This window comes from Chanodichthys erythropterus, chromosome 6, assembly GCF_024489055.1.
Source record: "Chanodichthys erythropterus isolate Z2021 chromosome 6, ASM2448905v1, whole genome shotgun sequence".
NCBI classification, from domain to species: Eukaryota; Metazoa; Chordata; class Actinopteri; order Cypriniformes; family Xenocyprididae; genus Chanodichthys; species Chanodichthys erythropterus.
The window spans coordinates 15,641,777-15,665,553 of record NC_090226.1 but is presented as its reverse complement, the minus strand read 5'-3'; the positions used below and the strand labels follow the sequence as shown (position 1 = coordinate 15,665,553).

General features: G+C 36.6%; 1 protein-coding gene across 2 annotated transcripts in view; it reads right to left on the bottom strand.

The window, feature by feature from the left end:
- Nucleotides 1–6,127: 6,127 nt before the first annotated feature.
- Nucleotides 6,128–23,777, bottom strand: part of mapkapk2a (MAPK activated protein kinase 2a) — a 40,849-nt gene continuing 23,199 nt past the window's right edge. For both annotated transcript variants that reach the window (XM_067388236.1, XM_067388237.1), the window contains 9 exons: nt 16,712–16,851; nt 9,294–9,358; nt 8,996–9,075; nt 8,775–8,901; nt 8,611–8,686; nt 8,351–8,475; nt 8,131–8,216; nt 7,945–8,025; nt 6,128–7,824 (listed from right to left, as the gene is read on the bottom strand). In XM_067388236.1, coding sequence (XP_067244337.1) covers nt 7,675–7,824; nt 7,945–8,025; nt 8,131–8,216; nt 8,351–8,475; nt 8,611–8,686; nt 8,775–8,901; nt 8,996–9,075; nt 9,294–9,358; nt 16,712–16,851 — 930 coding nt within the window. In that variant the 3' untranslated portion in view covers nt 6,128–7,674. The remainder of the gene's footprint in view (nt 7,825–7,944; nt 8,026–8,130; nt 8,217–8,350; nt 8,476–8,610; nt 8,687–8,774; nt 8,902–8,995; nt 9,076–9,293; nt 9,359–16,711; nt 16,852–23,777) is intronic.

Below are 23,777 nucleotides of genomic sequence, written 5' to 3'. Positions count from 1 at the left end.
CATCGAAGCTTTATAATGAAACATACTCCACATAGCTCCGGGGGGTTAATAAAGGCCTTCTGAAGTGAAGAGATGCATTTGTGTAAAAAAAAATCCATATTTAAACAAGTCACGAAGTAAAATATCTCGCTTCCGCCAGACCGCCTTCTGTATTCAACGTACGAAGAAAGTGTAAACCTCTTGCAGTTCACAAAGCTTATGCTACGTCCTACGTCTTCCCTATTTAACTTACGGAAAAGTGTAACTGATGTGACGGCCTGGCGGAAGCTAGATATTTTACATCATAACTTGTTAAATATGGTTTTATTTTTACACAAACGCATCGCTTTGCTTCAGAAGGCCTTTATTAACCCCCTGGAGCCGTGTGGAGTACGTTTATGATGGGTGGATGTGGATGGAGGCACTATCTTCAGCTCATACTCATTGGTCTCATTAACTGCCATTATAAAGCTCGGATGCATCAGGATATTTATTAAAATTTCTCAGATTATGTTCAACAGAAAGAAGAAAGTCATATACACACAGGGTGGCTTAAGGGTGAGTAAATCTTGGGCTAATTTTCATTTGAAACTGAACTAATCCTTTAACACAGGCCAAACAGGGCACGCCGAAGATGGACACAAAGAGGGGAACACAGATGCACCAGCAGAGCAAAAACTGTACCAGGTACCAGGGGCATAGTGGTGGGGGGGATGCCATCAGTTACAACCCCCCAATACAATACAACCATAACAACGTTCAACCCCCCCAAAGTTGAAACCAAATCTACGCCCTTGCCAGGTACAGAAAGCTCACTGTTCATGAAATATAGGAAGAAAAATATAAATATTGAAATGGTGGTAGGGGTTTATATGAATATATCTATGAAAGGAAAATGTCTTCAGAATAGTTTCGATGGCATTTTCTTGTTTTCTAACCTCCATATAAAGTAGTGTTTATAAGCGCAGTGCTGTTTTGTGTACAGCCGTAAACAAGGAAACACTATATTACTGCCGTTTCACAAGCGCCACTTACTATCAGAGTGAATTTGAATTTTTCAGTATGTGTGCTGTTTTTGTTGTGCAGTTGTCTTCTAAAATAATTATAGCATAATTTCACAAAACAAAAGTCAGATCTATCTGTTTTATCTAATTTAAATAAAAAATAACTGCTCATGCTACATGTGTGTAGCATCTTTGTTTACATTAAATGCTTCTCATTTCAAATGGCTGGGTAAGCCTACAGATATTTTATTTTATAGAACAAATAAACAACAAATAAATTGCTTAAAGAAAGAAAGAAAAAATCGGCAACCAGTATCAGAATCAGCTAATTTGCTTTTAAAAAATTGGAATCAGCCATGAAAAATTATAACTGGGGCATCCCTAATAAAAAATATTAAATAAAATACTATTATAATTAAGTCTTTTCACTGTAAAAAGGCAGATTTCACAAAGCAGTGTGTTTTTCTAGTTTTATTAATTTACAGTTTGCATGGTTAATGTTAATGTAGGCTAATTTCAGCACTATAACCCCCAGTTTCACAGACAAGGCTTAAAGGGGTACTTCACCCCTGGAAAGATGAATGTGTATTTAAAATTGGTCATTTATGTAGTAGAAATGCGAAATTATTTTTGAATTTGGAGCTTTCTAGACTGAGAAAAGGCAGAAAATGTATTCTTGACTAATGTGGATGAAAGACAAGAATTCCCAGAATGCACTTGTTTTGCTGCCCTTGCGAGGCCACGCCCAAACCACGCCTATCGGTTACAGGCGGCATTCAGGAAAATTCAAACAAATAAATTGTGAGTTAGTTCATACATTTACAGCAAAATGGTGCTAAATTGCTTTGTACCTGGATGTACACCCAAAACCAGGAAAGGACAAGTAAGTTTCCATCATTTTCCGATTAAGTTAAAGATTTGGAGCGATGTAAACAGTGGCTGCGGGCCATCAAAAACCCGAAGTTTGGAGATGACACCGTTATAGAAAACCTAAAAAAAACGCAGAATATGTAGTCTCCATTTCAAGCACGAGGACTACGAACCAAATATCCTTGCAAAGAAGAGAACCATTCTGAAGGACACCGCGATACCATCTATATTCACTTTCCCAGAGGACGAACAGCCTGGGCATCTGGCACTAAGCGTATTCGCCCAGAGGTAAGACTCGCTGATACTAGACTGATAACACAGTAGCCTGTATGTAGTGTTGTAGGTAGCAGTAAAACTGCAAACTTAGCAAAGTAACGTTAGATAGACAATTACATATAAGTTGCATATACGTTGACTGTTATCAAAGTAAAGCCTCTGTTCTGTAAAACTGAGTTTATTTATCTATTTATGCTAACGTTACCACAAAAGCCTGTTGCTGTATTGGTTGAGATGACTGCAGAGACTGATAAATTTGCGAGATGAACCACTGATGTAGTGCAGACAAAATAAAGTTAATTATTGTAAGCTTAAAAATATAATTGACACCCATGTCCGTGAGTAACCTCAAACGCGCATATGTATGGGCGTGGTGAAAAAATGCGGAACTACTTGCTATTACTGGCTGTAGTTTTAAGCCTCTGGCCAAAAAAGCCTCAGATGACGCAAAATGACGATTTTTAAAATGAATAAAAATGAATTAATCTCTCATCTCGGGCTGATATGAAGGGGGAAAGCACGCTAATTCGAAAATACTATGGTATTCTACTGATACAAAGCTTAATGCTAAATCCTGAAGTAACCCTTTAAGCTAGTCCCAGACTAAAATACATGTTTAAGCTGTTTTTAACTGAAAGCAACTTGCAATGACATATCTTAAATTTTGTCAGTGCCACTGTTTTATCTCAAGATGCACACCAGTAATGTTTTTTTTTTTTCTAATGTAAGTTGATAAATGCTACTTAAATATCCTAATTGAACTAACTGGCCTAATTCTGGCTTAGGCTAAACCCTGTCTGTGAAACCAGGCCTAAAGTTTAAAAAAGGTAATTCGGCCAGCACTTTTACATTTTTTTCTACTCCTGCCCTCAACCTAAAATGAGTTTGAAAAACTGTTCTGAACTACGTTATGCCTTACTAACAAAGTTTTCTCCTTTTTTTCAGTCAGTAATTCTTAGCATCAATTTTTCCAGCTTCTGTTTAGGAAGTGAACAGGGGGTGACGTGGAAGTGAAAATCAGGAAGGGTGATTACCCTTGAGGTGTGGTACTAAGAACATGAAGATGAATAATTTCTTGTACAGTGGCATGACTCAGATAGCTAGAATCCAAAGGGGCTTAACAGGTTTCATCACGTTTACACAATCATAATGGGATAAATTAATGGCATGACCATTCAATATTTCAATGGTAAGTTACTCACATTAACTCACATCACATATGCGTTTTAAAACTGAGAGAGATTAAACTTTAAGGGCTCGTAAAAAACGTCAAGTAAATCAATTTTAGCTAAGCTAAAAACTAACAGTTAAAGTAGTTAAGACTACACTACAGGGAAAAAGTACCTCACCGCATACAGTCAAGACAAATCACCTGTAACGTTACCGGGAATACATGAATGATTATTACCATATCCAATCTACAAATAGCACAAAAAAACCCTTAAAGCCCTCAGAAATGTTTTTTGAGGTGCAGCTATTCATATTTTCAATAGAGTGGTTTCACTGGTTAGCAGTAGGCTAGCTAATCCTGTTGACACCTCACCTGAATATGTTTGATGTCTTCGACGTGGTAAGGATATATCTTTTTGCCTTTATCTTCGGAATGCAGACTAGTAAACATTATGAATACTTTTACTTAGTTCTGTTAATGTCAAACAACTCCTAACTCCTGAAATAGCGGCGAAGAGTGAGGATCTACAACCGGCTAAATGCGCGCGAAAAGGTTTCTGAGCCGTTCGAAGGAACCGCCCGACTGATTCAGACGATAACGGTCGATTCCGTCGCTTATTCAGACCGGTGCCGATTCAAAAAGAGTAATTTATTCCCAAATCAGATATAGTTTGTTCTGCCTTGTAAACGGCCACGTCTTTATCTTTATCTTTGTCTTTATCTATTGTCGCGTGTCAGAAATGTAAAATATAAGAACTTCGCAACATGCTTTTTAAAAATAGTGATACAAGCAGCCTCCAATGCTACTGAGATATATAGTTTAACCTGTTTTTAGCTACTCTGCTGTTTATTACTTCTAATAAAACAGTCGGAGGAAAAAGAGTGAGATTAAATAAATGTACTAAGCTCTGCCACTGATGGAAAAATATAGTAAAGGGAAAAAGGATAACCAGAGTGCCAGCGAAACTTCAAGAGCTGAGTACTACTGAAGAGGCCACAGATAGCCTATAATCACAATTAAACAATGAATAGATTATTAATTAGAAACAATTGCTCAGAAGGGATAGTGAAAGTGTGCACTTTAATTGCGAGATGTGACTAATAGAGTCAACAGCAAGATCAGTTTTCTGAAAGAGCCAATCAGGATGTGTAGGCTATGTAGTTATTTTTGTATTAGGTATTATTGGTATTATATTGCAATTTGTTGTACAGCACGTTGGGAAACTGCTGTTGTATTAAGTCGTGCTTTATAAATAAAAGAAGATGGTGATGTAGGCCTTTAGCTTTCACAACCCAAATTCAGAAGTAGGCTATCACATGCAGGGCCGTACGCAGGGTTTTATAATTACCGAGGTCACAAAATTTGCTAGGGGGGTTCGGGGGCATGCTCCCCCTATAAAATTTTGATTGCCTTGATGTACATATGCATTTTAAGACGTTTTAAGGCCAACAAATTGGATAACAATAGCTTTAAAACCATGTCAACAAATACATACATGCATGCACAGTTTTGAGGCAGCTTAATCGCATGTTTGGTAATTCCATGACTTCATTTACCTCAGAATAATGATGGTGCATGCCCGTAGTTTCTTTAGCGCTTTAGTTAAACTATAATGCAGTAATATGCAGCACGCTCCGCGCATTTGCGCGAGCAATTCTTGAGTTCACGCTTCGAGCACAGTAGGCTAAAGCCTAACAGCTGATTGCAGTTTTACTGACATAGCCTGACAACATCTCATCTGACCACAGTTCACTGTTGTTCAAATGAAGCTACATTTTCCGCGCTCGTTTGACTTGCGCCTGGCGCTGAGCCGAAGGTGGAATGCGCGTCTTAAATTGTCCCGTTTGTTGTGGTCGTAAAGAGACATTTCTTTATAAATGCACCGTTTTACTTGGCGATGTTTTAAAAAATATTTTTATTTTTGGTATTTTTTATGCTCTGTTGGTGGTTTGTGGAGTAGCAACACCTGGGGGGGGGGGGGGGGGGATTAGGGACGGTAAAAGTGAGTGGGTCCATTATCATTGGTCTTAAAAAGTGGGTGGGTCTTGTCCCACCCACATACAATGGTTCCGACGCCCATGGAAAATACAGACGACATATGGATTCGGACACGGACCGGGTTCTGTGTTTGGCATTGATCATCACTGCTGGATTTCAGCTTTGACTAATTTGAAATTTAGGGAAAAAATACCGAGGACATGACCTCGGTGTCCTCAATGGTAGATACGGCCATGATCACATGCAAGAATGAAAAGGCAGAACAAGCCTAGTCTTAACTCTTAAATGGATAGTTCACCCATAAGAGAAAGTTCTGTTTGTTCCAAACATATATATGAATTTCTTTCTTCTGCTGAACACAAAAGAAAACATTTTGAAGAATATGTGTAACCAAAAAGTTGATGGGCCCCATTGATAAAGTGAATGAGAGGTTTGAAGAGGTAAGTTAATGTGAGAATGTAAATAAATAAATAATAATAAAATCCACAAAGACCTGTGAAAATATAGACCAGAAACTGTTCATACTAGGATTGGTGGTGTACATAAATCTACATGTTTAGATGAGACACAGGCAATTGGGTTTTTTGGTGTTTTAATCCAAAGTTGAAGCAGACCAAGACATACATACAGCAGTTAGATACTAAAAACGACATATATCCGTCTTATATACCTGTCTGGAATTCTAGTCTGTTTTTCAACTTGCCTGATACTGTGGACTTTGAAAGATCTTTCCCATCCCTTGTGCTGTCAAAGCAAAGAACCGACTAAAATTATGCATTATTTGCAAGAGGGGCAGTAAAATTGTTTAGGATATATCTGGTGTTTGAGAGTATAAATTGTGAACATTAAATCATGTTCTTAAAAAGAGGATCAATCACATGACATGAATTATAGTGTAAAAAAAAAAAAACAAAAACAAAAAAAACACTATAGAAAAATAAAACCAGAAACAACCTTTCTGAATACATCAATCAGTGCAGCTAAAATCAGTCCGCTGGATGTGCAGGATTCCCTTTAACATCTCCAGAACACAAGGGGGCATTTCTTTGTTCCTTTATCAAACACCTGGTACCTGTAAGCTGCTTTCAATCAAATACTTACTGCATGGTAGACATGGAAAATAGACAACACAAAACAAAAAAAAAAAATGCACTGGCATAAAGAAGAGTACAGTCGACGGTTATCACATGTTCATTCAATAGCCAAAAGAAGGACCATCTTAATCACCTTCACAAAGATCCCGTTTCATAATTCATTCATTATACAAAAAAAAATAAAAAATACTAACGGGCTTTGCGGTTCAAGGTGGTGGGTTAAAAACCAGTAGACTGTCTACTGATTATTTTAGTAGGTATTTGTGAAATAAAATGCCAGAGTACAGGTTAACATTCTTTACAAATGGCAGAGGATAAACTAGCAGGAAACAAATATGCATAGAATCAATTCAAGGCAAATCAAAGCAGTGTGCAATAAGCTTATTGCTGAGCATGAATTAAACAGAGGGCTGAAGAAAATGTGCTGGACTGGCTTTCCATGATAAGCTTGATCAAATATCAATGTAAAAGCAGAGCAATGTGAATTTTTCCTCTCAATGTGATGACCAATATAATGCTAACTGGATCTAAAGCTCAAAAAAGATCTTCTATTTTACTTGACAAGACCCTGAACAATACTGACAGACATTTTCACAGTAAAGAACAGAGTGTGTCTACATTCAAAGAGTCATTTCAGAAATACATTTTCATCTGGACACCAGTACTGACAGCATCTCTTGGAACTAATCTTACTGCAAAAGAGCATTCAAGTGCAGAAATGAATGAAAAAAAGTAATGAGGAACAAACAGGAAAGCTAGCATTATGCATAGGCTCCTCAGAACATGAGCAGAACAAAAGGAAACTGAAAAATCATCCTATTACAGGGCAACTTATTTTACAGGCCATCCCTTAACTCAGAATGGAACATTAAAACAAAAAGTGGTAAATGCGTGTATAACTCATGAACTCATGTACCAATGGCTTTTGATTAAAAAAAAAAAAAAAAAAAAAAAGAGAAAGAGAAAAAGGAAAAATAAAATGCAAAAGAAAGGTAAGTAAATTAGGATTCTGATTACCCCAACAAACACCATGTGAAAAACAGTACTCGTGAACACTTTAAGGAGCAAATCATTGGATGTCGAAATGACCTCCAGAATGTAATGTCTTGTATCATAATTGTACAGCCCCTCTCTTTTGGTTTTGTATTAGTTACAGATGTTGAGTGATTAAAAAGAAATATTTAATAAAAACTCTTTTTTTGTTGAGTTATTGCTTCCTTAAATCAAACTAATATACGAGTGTAAAATGTGTGTGTGCATGTGCGACAGAGTGAACGTGTCCTTAGCAAGCAGGCGTCTCATTTTCAGGAGCCATATTGTTGGCTTTCTTTCTCCTCTTCATCAGCAGCGGATTGGATGAGTCTTCAATCCTCTTGATTTTGATTTGCTCATAGTCGACTCTCATTGTTGCCAAGGCACTAGTCATTTCCTCCTGTGGAATACAGACATATTAAGATTAATCAGAATGAAGATATAGATTTGAAAGTGCAGTGACTGCAAAAACATGTAGAAGACATTCTGAAAAGCCTTTTGTTGTTGAGAGATGCCTCACCTTGACATCCTCCCATGTGTCTTTCTCTTCTTTCAGAACACGGCTGGTGTGTAGGGGCGTCTGCGGTACCTCCATTGATTGCTAGAACCATAACAAATAGTAAGCCAAATATAATGTACAAAGGAAACCCATTTGTCTAGATCAAAACTCATAACTGTAGATAAAATAATGCTAATATTCACTCACATTGATCCAGGGGTGGTTCATGAACTCTGTGATGGTCATCCTCTGTGTTGGCTCAGTTTTCAGTAATGTTCTGATAAGCTGTTTAGCTAAAAATAGGAAGACTGAGTCACTCAAATCTATAATCATTCCTAGAATTGTGCAAAACGCAGTACTTGTAGATAACGACATTCTAAGAATGGTTTCTCAATTCGCTTTCACAAAACAGGAACTTGACAGCTACCTTCCTCTGAGACATCAGACCACTCAGGATTTGGAAACTCATACTGTCCCATACGAATTCGTTTCTTCATACCAGGGGATATAGCCAATCCATGGTTGGAATAGAAAGGTGGGTAACCACAGAGCCTGGAAGTTGAATAAAGTGAGAATTGCACTATATCAGATACACTTTAAAAGGTCAGGAGTGACAAAACCCATTTAAATAGAGGCCTCGACAGAGAAAAATGGTGTATGCACAACATACGAGACAGATTCACTTACAGAATATACATGATGACACCCAAAGACCACATGTCACAGGACTTGTCATACTTTTCTGGACCAAGAACCTCTGGGGCTATAACATGAAAAGGATGAAAAAAATGGAGAGGTGGGAACAAATCTAATTATTGCCATGTAAGTACTGATGATTATGATATCCTTACCAACATAATAGGGAGTATAGCATGGGGTCCCCAGAGAGTTGTGTGTGGTAGTCTCCTTTGCAAATCCAAAGTCTGTCAGTTTGAGAAGGGCATTGGGCCTTTTAGAGGTATATAAGAGGTTCTCTGGCTGCAAAGTGGATTTACAGGCACATTCAGTCAAGATGATGAGAAAGGCAAACTATTTTCCATCATTTCAGTAGTTGGCATCATAAGACTCTTACCTTGACATCTCGGTGTGCGATGTTTATCGCATGTAAATACTGAATTGCCTCTCCTATACTCTTCATGATATCAGAAGCCTCTGAAAAGACAACAGAATAATCAGACAAAATATTAATATATTAAATTCAGTATTGTGGAAAAAGGCCTAATAATTACCATTTCATTATAACAATTAAGGCCTAATAATTTTCATTATAAAGCTAAGGCCTAATAATTACTATTTCAATTACTATTTCATATTTTATCAATTTTATATAGACCTATATGCTTTGCAAAGTAAGAGAGTAGACAACTTGCCTCTCTCAGTGAATGCCTGGTCCCCTCTGTCCTGAATCCGACTGAACAGCTCACCTCCATCCATGCTTCAAAAACACATAAAGCAAAAATCAGCTGGCATATCACAAAATGCAACTTCATATTGGTGATTTTTTTTATATGTTTTTTTTTAGATGTCATTTTAAAAAGACACAAAAACATTATGTGACATTAAGACAGTTAAGTGAAAAGACCAAGAGAGATATTTTATTATTATTACTACATTTGAATTAGCAACATTTGAAATTTAAATAGCAGTACACTCAGCCAAACCATAGTGCATTTGAAATAAAAATGGTGACAAGAAGCTGTGGCAATGTTTCTTCTAAAAAGCAATTTCTGATTGTTGACTGCCAGACACATACGTGCTGACCTACCACTGAAACTCACATAAAAAATTACTTTGTTCAAACATATAAAACCACATGAAGGGGGGATCTTTTCACCTTTGTCCCCATGTAATCATTGTGGTTATCATTTCCGATTACACACAAACCACTGCTAGGTGTGCAAGTCGGGTGAGCTCCATTTCTTGAAAACTTGCCAGTTGCGAGAAATTGGGTCAGTGGGCTTAGAAAGACTGTTTCTCTCAACAGAAAAGACAGGAAGATGGGGGGAAGAGAGAAAAGGGATACAAAGGAGAGGGATCAGCATAAAACTGCATGACTATGATTCTGTTAATGGGACAATGACTCAAAAATCCATATTTAGTACTCTGCTTGATGTGTTGCTTGCACAATCCATTATTATAATGATTAAGCATGGTAAGAAATTGAAAAGGAGTGCTCACTGTGCTGATAACTGTGTAAATCTTTGCAAATACGAAGAATCATGCTGTTCTCATATCTCCACTATGGGCCATGGCGTTCAAGGCGAGTTTCCTTTCTACAGCTCATCTAACTGCAGTTTCACGTGAAATCAAACGCCTGACAGAGACAGAAAAACACACTATGAGTTTGACTGAGAACGCTCACTGTGAGAAGGGGCTATGAACAACCACAACACGTTTCACCACTTTCAGTCTCACTAATCCTCAGACACTTTGTGTACCAGACAGTCGATATATACACTATAGCTGAAAGTATAAAAAAAAAAAAAAAAGTGTTAAGCACTGAATATTGAAAGGCATGTGCTTATTGGTACAAACCACTAAGGCGCCACTATAGGGTTGGGTTGCACATTATTTCTGCATGTTATTTTTCTTAGAAAAGCCTTATTTGAAGCTGAACAACAGTGTTAACATTTTCCATTTCCATGACCTGCCACACACACAGTTCTGATGACCTGTAGATTCTGTTTCCTGCAAGATGAGTAGCAGGATGCCTATGGCCTGATTTCTTGTAATCTATTCATGAAAGCAGTCTTTGATATACCTTCATCCAGCTTATCTTAATATTTGCACTATGACTAACACCAGTGATATATTGATGATTCTATAAGTTGGTAATGATACCCAATGAGCCACAAATACCACACCATCCCTCGTGTCTGGAAGCTACTCACTCACTCATTTCTGTCTAACAATCAGGGAAAAAATAGACGGTTTCTAAAGAAATACTACACTTCCCTATGAGTCTCTTGCATCAAAATGATGTATGCAATCTTGCATCTTTCATGAAACAATTTTGCTCTTAATAATTTCTCAATAAAACTGACTAAAGCAAAAGCAAAGGAACATACTGATTTATTATTGTACCCATTAAATAAAAGCATTTGTGGCATTTAAAGACTCAAAATTAGCAAGATTCTTTTCAAAAAGTAATATGAAAAATACAGCAAGTTAGGAATATACTTAAGTGCAGAAATGCGGAAATGTACAGCAGGGAGAGGTCAAGTAAAAACAGAGCTGCCTCCTCTCTGTTCCTTACTGCATTCATAAACTCAACATTTCTGAAGAACACAAGGGCGTGACAAACCTGCAGTGCAGACTACGCACATAGTTAACGTCCGCTAATACTCTCCGCTAAATATCTTTAACCTTTTATTGCACAAAATTAGTCCTCACATAAGATAAGCTCCATCTTCTGTCATCAGAATCCATTTGTCAGACTGCAGTGTTCCACATCATAAAGACTCCAGAAAACACTGTCTCTCCACAAGACCTTACTAATAAACCTGTAGAGTATGTATCATAGAAGGAATATTACATACCCTAGGCAATTTGAATTCGGATAGACATTGTCTTGTAATTTATTGTTGGATTAACAGTAAATTTACATACAAACATCATCCGGCAGACTTTTGACAGCTTTGTATTCCTGGCCACAGACAGTCAGATTGACAGAGGGTCAATCGTTCTTGGCTTTCTCAAGTAATCTAGCAAATAAAAAATAAATACACATTTCTACTGCATAGAAAGCCAAGTTTTATTATATAAACTGACCCTTTAAGAAATTAAACTTCAGAAAGTGGATTTGACTGATCATGCTGAAACAGCACTATAACACTCACCAGGAAGTTGTATTGCATTGCCTTTTTATTAGAAAGTGACCATTAAGAATCCTGAACTCAAAAGACAAGACACCCACCATTAAAAGTCTAGTGAAGATTATCCTGGCCCATCCCTATCTGCATCATCTCTGAAGAATAAAACAAACATTTCTAATCTCTAAGAATCCTTTTACAAAAAGCCTAAACGTTCAGGTTCAACTTATGATGAAAAGCAGTTTTTGACTTCCTACAAAAATAGGCAGTAAAGAAAACATGAACGTCAGCACATATGTGACACCAAGATAATGCACAAATAAATGTAAAGTGGGAGGTGTGATTTGTGATCATATCTGATATAATAAAGGTGCTCAAGTTCAAGATCACAAATGCATCACTTTGATGTTTTCAGTGAAAGCATGCACTTCAGCTAGCCAAATCAATTTGAAACTAGATGAGATGTGTCATGAATTAACATACAGGAAGAGAATAATCAGCTTAAAAGCAATACTAAATAATTCTCCACCATGCAAATATTATGCATTTAGTGCAAAGTGTGGGCTCTACATCTTGAATTTAAATTTCTAGCTGTTAAACGGATCGTTGTTGATCCGTGATACGTACGGCCAAGCCCCACGGTTCGGCATGCATGTGATTCGCGGATCAATTGCAAGTTTCACAGCAATAGAGAGTAAGGTAATCATTTGCACATGTTTTGTCTTGCTAGATCACACATTAGATAGATATAAAATCATTCCAGTGCTAGAAGAGGCAAGAGGATTTAATTCGGTATTGCACGCCCAGATTCACAAACATACAACACACACACACACACACACACACACACACACACACAGAGAGAGAAAGAGAGAGAGAGGGGTTTCAGATATCTCGCGAATTCCAAATGGATTTCTCTTTCGCGTCCACGAAAGTCAAAATACCCCTCTCAGCAAGTTGTCGCAAACACATTCGGTTATGTCTTAAGTGAATGAGGTGAGAATTCGGATGTCTATCTATCAGATGAATGGGGTCTTACTCTTAAAGTCACAGCAACCTATAAATACCTGCTGTTGTCTGTCATGTAAATTAAACAACAAAACACAGCTTTAACAAAGATTAATCTATATTAAATTTATAGTGTCATTATAGACTACATTTAATTATTACATTTCTGTACTCGAAAATTAACACAAGTTAGACCTTATACTTTATTTGTAACTTTATGTTGTATTTATCTATGCTTGTAAATTGTGTACAGTATTTGTTCTTTTTACAGTCTGTTCACTTGCCTTTATTAATGTATTAGTTATGCTAGTAGTTTCTGCTGTGGTATCAGAGTAGTTAAAGTGGGCCAAGTAACAATTGCAGTTACCCCCCACCCCCCAATTTTTTTTGTGCTGATCCAAAAAATGATCTGATCCATGACTTAATAACCATGATATGATCTGAACCATGAGTTTTGTGATCCGTTGAACCACTATAAATTTCAAAAGGACAACTTAAGTCTTAAGTTTCAGCAGTATTCCCATTAATCACCTAGACTCTGGCAGCCCACCACAGTTTCATAATGAAACAAAAATATTTTTACTCTGTGAAAAGGCTGTGAATTATTGAAATAATTTTTGTTTGTTGCATATTTCAAAGCAAAGATCTTTTTGATTATATCTGAGCGATTTATCCCTCCATAGACAGCTACGCAACTGACGCTTTAACGCTTCAAAAAGTTCATAAAGAGATCATAAAACTAAAACATATGTCTTGAGTGGCCTAGTGCAAATTTTCTGAAGAGACTCGATGGCTTATATCAGGGGTGAAAAAGGTCAAGGTACGCACATCCAAAATGACTTGGCCAGGTGCAAGATCAAAAAATACATCAAAAAAAAAAAAAAAAAAAAAAAAAAAAAAAAAAGTTTTGCAGGATCTCTCCTTTTATTTAGAAAAAAATTATACCAGGGGTGTCTAAACTTGGTCCTGGATGGCCACTGTCTTGCAGAGTTTAGCTCCAACTAGGGCTGACCGATATATCGCATGCGATTGTCACGCGCATTTCGTCAGTAAAGCCGGTTCCCTGATTACCGCTAAATTGCCATCACCTGCTTTCAAATGGAGCGGCATTTAATAGACAGAGCCGTAGATCACTGACAAGCCACGCAATATCGCGTTCATTATCAAAGGCGATTCATCTGCGATATGAAGGCGATATTGCGTAACTTGCGTCAGTGATCTACGGCTCTGTCTATTAAATGCCGCTCCATTTGAAAGCAGGTGATGGCGATTTTGCTGTAATCAGGGAACCGGCTTTACTGACGAAATGCGTGTGACAATCGCATGCGATATATCGATCAGCCCTAGCTACAACTTACCACAACACACTTGCCTGGAAGTTTCCTGTATGCCTAAAAACCTTGATTAGCTGGTTCAGGTGTGTTTAATTAGGGTTGGAGCTAAACTCTGCAGGACAGTGGCCCTCCAGGAGCAGGATTGGACACCACTAGCTTATATGATGAACAGATTTAATTTAGGCTTTTATTCACATATAAACATTGATCAGAGAACATAAACAGAAGCTTAACCTAACCTGCTTGATGCACGAGAATGAACCTCTTGCGGACGCTCAAATGTGCTGAATAACACATGAGAACGAACCTCATTCATTCTCGCATGTCAAGCAAACGTGCTTGAGCTTCCGTTTACCACAACGGATGTGTGAGTTGATTAATGTTTTCATGTGAATAAAAGCTAAATCTGTTCATCATATAAAGAGTCTCTTCAGAAAATTTGGACTAATCCGCTCAATTCATATGGATTAGTTTTATGATCTCTTTATGAACCTTTTGAAGCGTCAAAGTGTTAGTTGTGTAGCTGTCTATGGAGGGACAGAAAGCTCTCAGATTTCATCAAAAAATATCTTCATTTGTGTTCTGAAGATAAACAAAAGTCTAACTGGAATGGAACGACATGAGGATGAGTAATCAATGAAAGAATTTTCATTTTTGGGTAAACTATCCCTAATCAGTTCAAAACTGATTGCTAGATTTATAAATAAACAGGTCTGTATCCAAAAAAAAAATTACTAAAACACTTTCCACTTTAACAGCAGTGCCATTCTTTTTACCCTGAACTCTTCTAAATAATCAAATCAGTAGTTTGCATTTCAAGTAATCTATTGCAGACTTAACCAAAACATTATTATTTTGTGTCATTATATGAGAACTTGCATTTTGATTACAGCAGGGACCGTCCCAATGAAGCAACCTGGGTTTAACTGCCTTAATGAGGAGCACACAGTGGTGGTAGGCAGAGAAGTATGGTACCAGCTAGCGTACATGCTGCAAGTGTGGGAAACAGCGTCTGGTTATGCAACTTAAAGTCTTTATGAAGGAGAGGTCGCCAACTAAGGAGGAACGTCATCAGACAAGGGGACTTTTCAATTCACTCAAACATGAAAGGGGCACATAGGTATATGAGTGTTTACCGTAACTAACATCCAAACACCTGCTGGTAAACTATTTACACAGATGAGGCAGCGAAACCTTGACAAAACCGTACAAATGAGTTAAGGGGATGTGTAAAAGAGTAACTAAATGAATCAAGGTTTTCATGATAATGCAATTCGGGACAAACAAACACAATGCTCAGTGCATTGCAAATGTCAAGTCATTATATTGCTCATGAAATACCTACTAAAACTGTGATTGGCCAAATGTTACCGATAAACGAGCAATATTCATCTCATGTTATGTTCCCATAACAGTCACTATGTTTACATGTGCACCAATAATGCAAATATTTCTTATAATCAGAGTAAGGTCTTAATCGCAGTAAGATGTTTACATGACATGACCGAACTGTTACAGGCAATTTTCATTACTCTGATTATTCGCTAATAAGTATGGTTATACCACATTCAGATAGGCATAAAGTACCAGCCATTGTTTTTATCTACTCACATCAAATTCAAACTCAATTATGATGGATGTACTGGATATCGTTTGGTGCCGTGATGAACATCGAAGAACGTGCCTGGTTTGCCTATGTTGCCGTCACATTCTTTGCACCGCCTGGATGAAAATACGGAGCAGAGACTGCGCAGCGAGTTGTGTTGACAGAGTTTAGCAATTTGGTTAAGAGAAAACTTCAGAATAATGTCAATGAGTTCATTCATGAAGTTATGTGAACACTTGTAAGTTCAAGCACTTTTGTCAGAGCGGAAATTATGCAATTATTATTATTATATTTACATACCTGTTTATTGCGATTAAATTCGGTGTACACCACCTAGTTTAATACTATTATGTTTACTACAATTATGAGCTTAAATCACACTACTTTAAATTGAAGAATTGCGTTTACGTGAGGTAAAAAGTTTAAAAATCGCAATATTGCCAAAATCCCATTATAAGTGCACTATGAGGGTGCATGTAAACGCACTCAATGACTGCACTGATATATAAAAAGTCTTTGTCAAACATCATTTAACTATTATGGCAGAATATAATGTCTGATGGATTGTATTAATATGTTTTACACCCAGATGGTTAAGGATAAGGGCCACAACAGCAAAGGTTACAGGTTTAATAACAAGTTGTGATGATCCAGGAAATAAAGATAGTGCCTGATCATAGTGCTGATCAGCACTTACCATGGAGCAAATAACCTAATCTAGGGTTGCTCTAGGTGAACTGTTTGTGAATGGAACATTCAGATTCACAGAATGGTTAATTGCTTATGAATGGAAAGTTGACCAAAAAGGAAGTGAAATATGTCAGCACTGATCGCCTTGTGGGCAGTGTGCCAACATCGCAACCCAAGTTCAAATCCCAGCTATATTATATTATAAATATATAAAGGCAAAAAATATTCTTTAAAAAAAAAAAGAAAAAAGAAAAAAGAAAGAAAATATAGAAATGACCACAAAAAACAGGGCATTTTGATATCTGTACTGAAGACAGCAAATGTTGATGATGACGCACCACTCCATTACAATAAGAAGGCACTTCCTGTTTTGGTAGAGATTTTCATAGACGTCAACAATTCTGACGATGTGGGTACAGGAGGAAGCCCGCCAGTGCATTTCCACCTCTCGTCTAGCTTTGGGACAATCATGAAGCATCTACAAGAGAGGATGAAAAGGAGACCATTCAAAACTAAAGTTTGTGAAAAACATTATTATTAAAAAATAAAGCACAAAATAATGACATATGGCAAAAAAGGACAAGAATAATATATACACTATACACACGTACATATACACATGTACATAAACATATACACGTGTACATACATACACACACACACACACACACACACACATACATACATACATACATACATAAACACGCACACATGCATATGCATGCAGAGCAACCACATATGAACAGGTGTCGAGAGAATTTCTGGAGTTTTGCCTCCCTCTAGAGGTTAAGTGGTTATACAAACAGACAATCCTGACAAAACGAATAACATTCTAGTCCATTATATATCTGTGAGACTGCTGATTTCTTTGGATGATCATCCTCTAAGGAAATGGTATTTAAATAATCGCTTTGTACTATATTCAGTTTATCTAAAATGATACAACGGTACTCTTTTAAATGTTTTTCATGAGTGACCTCATAAATCAATTCCTAACTAAATGCCACACTGTCCGATTTTTTTTTTTTTTTTTTTTTTTTTTTTTTTTTTTTTTAAGGCCTGTAATTTATTAGTCAACTAGCCCATGGTTTTGTCAAAATGTAAAGACACTGTATGCAAAGACAAATGCCCTTCATGTTTTAAAAGAATGGCCTTTTAAAATAAGCCATCATAAGTGTTCTGTATAAAAATAACTAACTCCCAACTTATATTTCAGAGCCCTGCAAATTGAGCAGTGTTTTATGAATGCAAAGAGCAATGACATCATTGAAAATGTCAAATATAAACTCTCAATCCCTAGGCCTAACTGAAACGTCACTGACAGCCGCATGTGGTCCAGTCGTAAAGCTAACTGAGATTAAAAATAGCCCTCTTTCAACTCATTTAAAAACATTTTGATCGCAAAGCACAGAGATTTACAGACACTTGTTTCTGAGAATTTTGCTTTTAGGATGATATTTTTTTAAATTAATAGAGTTTTAAATTCTCAAATTAATATTTGGCCTCCATGAGAGGAGGAGCACGGGATCCTTCCTGGAATGAAAATCTGGAATGATATTATTGTCCATTCACAAAAAATGCACTTGACTGAATGATAATAAATGGAAAGCACAAATAAAATGACTGGTGGTATACATGACACTGACAAAAAAAAAATAAAATAAATAAATTGTTAAAATATATTCGGACCCTCTAATGTATTCCCTCATTTAAGCAGTTGGCCACTATTAAGGTACAATGTACTGCACTACAGTTATGTATGACAAGCAGTGGAAAGAATTCCTCTAAGGGTGGGGGGACATTCCCTCTTATCCAGATAGACGGCTTAGAGGTCCCAGGATTCCTTTTTTTTCACACCGCCCACATCATGCCTGTGAAACCTCATATACTCACACCAGCCAACAGAGGGCTAAACAGCCTATTTGGCAGAGCTTTCAGGAATTTTCATTCGCTTCATGCCAAACATGTGTGATTCGGACCTACTTGACTAATGGGAGAAGATGGGCATCACAAATGTAAACAAAGATGGAAATATATTATTCAATCAATTGTGAAAATACAGACACATCTGATCTCACCCACACACTGCACAACAGACAACAGCAGTCACAAAGCCTCTCCCTCACCAAAGCCATGTCTTCTCAAGAACAGACAGATAGCTGTAATATTTAATTTCAAAGTGGCATTTCACTAATGCTCAGCAGAACAAGAGTTTTTTTGTTCATCTTGATAGAATATTCATTAGCCTAGAGTGAGACAGACCTGAATTACTCCACTTCTACTTGACTGACTTCAAGTGCCAGAAATGATTTTGACATTTGATGGCATTTTAAAATCAGATGGGATAACCTCTAATTGTTCTCATATCAAGGTCCAGTTCCACTCTGTAGTAGGGCTGTGTATTGACAATTTTCACGATTCGATTCAATTTCTATTCATGCTTGTGATTCGATTTAGATTCCAATACGATTCGATTTCTATTATTTTGGATGTAGTATATCAGATACAGTACATGGCAAATTTTCTAGAGGAAAAAAAAAAAAAATCTCTCAACTAATGCTGTAAACTACACATGGGAGTCAGTTGGTACAACATTACTATAATATTGAAGGTTAAAATTAACTTAATATAGAAACACTTAAATTACACTAAATTATGTTTTTTTATAATAAATAAAGTTTAGAATGACAATCATATTTCTATTCATATATATACACACACACACACACACACACACACACACACACACACACACACACACACACACACACACACACACACACACATATATACACAGTGCTTCCCACAGGTTTGAAATATACTTGCGGTGGTAGGAAAAAAAAAAATCCTATTACCCACGGCACCCAGTGTCTCTCTCAGTGAATGGGACACAGATTTTACTAGTAAAATTTATAAAATGAATAATATGTGTGTCAAATAATGTTCTTAGTCTTTTCTTTCTGTGGAGGAGACTAAAATAATTTACTATGAATTAAATGGAAATCAAATTAAATACAATTTATTGTGTAACCAAAATACCAATAATCCCCAAAAGAAAAAGAAAAAACAGCGTGACTTTTAATTATAAACAAGCCCGAAATACAGATACTGGTACTCTTATTTTTAAATGTCTGTATAATATTGCAGGCTGATCCTTCAGATTCTTACAATCGTCTAAAACATTTTATATAAAGGCCATAAAGTAGACATTGTAATAATTAATCAACTTGAGTTCATTAGCAATCGCTTGGCATAAATCTGCGCTTTTCATTGATTGAGAATCACTTTGAAGCAGACAGAAGCGTTGTTACGCGAGCTTGTAGAACGCGCAACAGCGCCGCCTAGTGACTTTGCAAAATGCAGTGCCTGTGGGAATGTCAGCGGGAGTACACAGTTCTGACGCGCACGTAACGAGCAGGTATGAAACGACTAGTTTATCGATCGCGGATGGTTTCATCATCTTACGCAGATATAAAAGTATAAGAGGATAAAAATAATAAAAGCAAAAATGTGTCTCTAAATATACTTCAGCGGCCGTTATTATACGTGGGCGGCCCACCCAAGTAAAGTCTGTATGTGGGAATTAATTTTTTCCATATATATAAAAAACTAATTGGAGTAATATTATATTATATATATATATATAAATAATATTGCAGGCTGATATATATATATACACATACACTAATTAATATATAATAAATATATAAACTATATAATTAATATATAAATTAATTGGAGTAGAAATATGATTGAATAAACATTTCAAACATGCATTAAATATTGAAAAACATTAAAAAATTATAATGAATATGTAACAATGCATATATTTATCAGAATGCTGCTCTATAGTGTTTATTTTTCTAGCTGACAAATGAGTTTATGGTCACTGAATATGATTTTTCTGAGGTAAATGTGACTTTTTGACATTATTTACAAGCTGTTTTATTGATGTCTTTCCAAGGTTGAAACACTGAGCTATTACACGAGACATGATACGGATTTCGGTAAACTGTAATCTGTATCTTTTAACATGCATTCAGATGTTTATTTATGTTTATTTTGTGCTGTAACTGGTATTAAATTGGAGGAGAGGATGTGCACATGCGCTTGTGCTGAGCTTCTCTTTAACTGAAGCGCTACAGCGTTCTGTCACGCCACAATAAACAGCACCAAACTGTATTTATTTTTTTGAATCTCATAATAAGATGGACGTAATTTGAAATCTGAGACTTTGCTACATATCAAAAGTAACAAAGCACAAAGATTACTGCAATTTATTGGATGGGAGGCGCGCTACATGTTCTGTTCAACTGAAAACAGACTAGACTAATCGATTCTTGGGATTTAAGAATCAATATCGGTTCGTAAAGATGAGAATCGATTAAAATTAAGCAATCGATATGTTTTACCCAGCCCTAATCTGTAGTAGAGCTGATCTGATGTGTAAAAGGGTAAACATTAAAAAAAAAAAAGCAGTGTGACTTGCTATAATATAGGGCTGACCGATATATCGCATGCGACTGTCACGCGCATTTCGTCAGTAATAGACAGAGCCGTAGTTCACTGACACGCCACGCAATATGGGTGTTCATTATCAAAGGCGATTCATCTGCGATATGAACGCAATATTGCGTGGTTTGTCAGTGATTTATGGCTCTGTATATATTTAATGCCGCTCCATTTGAAAGCAGGTGATGGCGATTTCACGGTAATCAGGGAACCGGCTTTACTGACGAAATGCGCGTGACAATCGCATGCGATATATCGGTCAGCCCTACTATAATACCTTTAAAACCATTAAAAAAAAAAAAAAAAAAAAAAAAAAAAAATTTAAAATTCTTTTATAATTATTCTCCATAGAGTTTCCATGATTTACACTTAGGATAATTATTTTTCAAACCAAATAAGCATTTAAAATTAACTAGAAGGCAAAAATGTGATTAAAATAGGTGAGGAATGTTAATAATAATGGCAATATATTTGACCAAATATATAGAAATTCACTTTTTTCATGTGACCTGTTCAATCATTTTAAACCACTTTGACCCAAAACATGAGTTGTATGCACAAAAGTAAAAAGGAAACGTTTCAGCTTTCCAATTCTATAATTATTTTCTATTTGACTAATATTCTTCTATTACAAACCACTGTAAAAATGTAATAATTTTGCTGACTGCCATGAATCCTTGAGAAATTGACATTAAAGATTTTTTTAGAATAATTATTTAAACATGCACTACACTTTAAAAAATAAGCCTTTAAGGATTTACGAACCTTAAGCTTACAAACCGATTGTTTTTTTGTTTTTTTTACTTGATAAAACTTGGAGGGGTGATCAGGGGAGATACACTATACAGATCTCTTGTCTGAAAAGTAGTGGTTCAACGGATCACAAAACTCACGGTTCGGAAAAACGTCACGGTTAAGTCACAGATCAGATTTTTCAGATCAGCACAAAAAAAAATTGGGGGGTAACTTTGCATTTATTACTTAGCCCACTTTAACTACTCCCGATACCACAGCAGAAACTACTAGCATAACTAATACATTAATAATGGCAAGTGAACAGACTGTAAAAATAACAAATACTGCATACCAATTACAAACAGAGATAAATACAACAAAATTACAAATAAAGTATTAATTTTACTGTACAAAATGTAATAATTAAATGTAAAATGACAGTTCACTGTATAAATTTAATAGATTTTTTTTGTTTTGTTTTGTTGTTTGATTTACATGACAGACAACAGCAGGTATTTATAGGTTGCTGTGACTTTAAGACGCACGCATCCGATAGATACACATCCGAATTCTCACCTCATTCAGACATAACCGAATGTATTTACAAGAATACGTGCTGAGAGGGGTATTTTGACTGACATGCAAGTATGTATCCATCCCAAGTGCATTGTGGTCGAGAAAAAGAAATAAATTTGGAGCAAGCTATCTGAAATGCACCTCTCTCTGTGTGTGCACGAGCCTTATATGTATGTGCGTCTGTGCGCACCGATAACAGCATTACTTTTGCCTCTTGTAGCGCTAGAATGGTTTTATATCTATTTAATGTGTAAACTAGCAAGACAAAACACATGCAAATGATAACATTTGATAAATGATAACATTAATGCGGTTAAACTTGCAATTGATCCGCAAATCACATGCGTGCCGAACCGTGGGGCTTGGTCTGTATGGATCACGGATCAACAACGATCCGTTTAACCACTACTGAAAAGACTAGCTCCGAGTTCCCTGACAGAGATCAGTTAAGATCCAGTTCTTGGACCCACCAGAAATCACTACATGTGGCTGTTTTTAAGTAACTACAGACCTTGTAATATTTTAGTGCCATACACAATCCATGCTAACATTATGCAAGAAGAACAAGATGACAAAAAACTGTGCCAGGTCTGCAACACTTGGGGTATTGTATCTAGACCTGAAATAAAGCTCAGTCAGGTAAGTTGAGACACCTCATTGTTCAAGCAACATGTAATTATATGCTGAGCTGACGAATGGAAAGTGTTGCCAAGCCAACATAGACCAATTATTGCTGTCACTGGTATAATGCTTGCTTTTTGTGAAGACCAAGAAGAAAAGCTTGAAACACATCCCTCAGAAACAAAACACAAGGTTTGATCTCTCTCAAACGCCCTGTGTTATAGACTGGATGGCAATTTGCAAAGAGACAAAGCACATCTGCTCAAAAGAAACAGTTTGACAATTAGTTTTTTTTTTTCCTGATAATTTGTATTTTACCCAACAAACTGAAATTTCTTCTCCCGAGCGCCATTAATGTTTTCATTTAATTGGCACCACCTTTGCTTAAAATTGCAATTATGTTTACAACTTAAACGGCTTATAAAGAAATACAAGACTTCAAAATCAAGACTTATTTGCCGCCTGAATGACAAATAATTTGTTAGATCATAACTTTGTATTGCACTGTCATTCTGAGTAAGGTTAAAGTGTATGCATGCCGTGACTGTGTAAATAAGGGAACGCTGAATTAACTGCGTCATAAAGGGTCTGAAGGTGTACTAGGTTCATGTAGCTTGCGTCACAGGAACAGAGATTTGAATGCAACTGAAACATCTATATTAGACTATAGTGACTTTAAGATATTAGATGTCATTAACAAATCTGGCATGGATCATTGTGGGTGACAGGGAGAAAAGGACATATGGCAGGTGGCACAAGCTTTGTTTTGCATGCGAAGGGGGATATGAAAGAAGGGGTGGTGTCACGTGTGGTGTCCTGCGAGGGGGGAGGGTGTTGGTTTTCTCCAATGAAACATGTGGTAGGGCTGAGTGTGCTCCGATTTCACTGCCAAACCCCAAAGCAGCCTTGATATCCTGCTAATGTCCTGACAACAAACAACAACCAGCTAAGACTTCAACA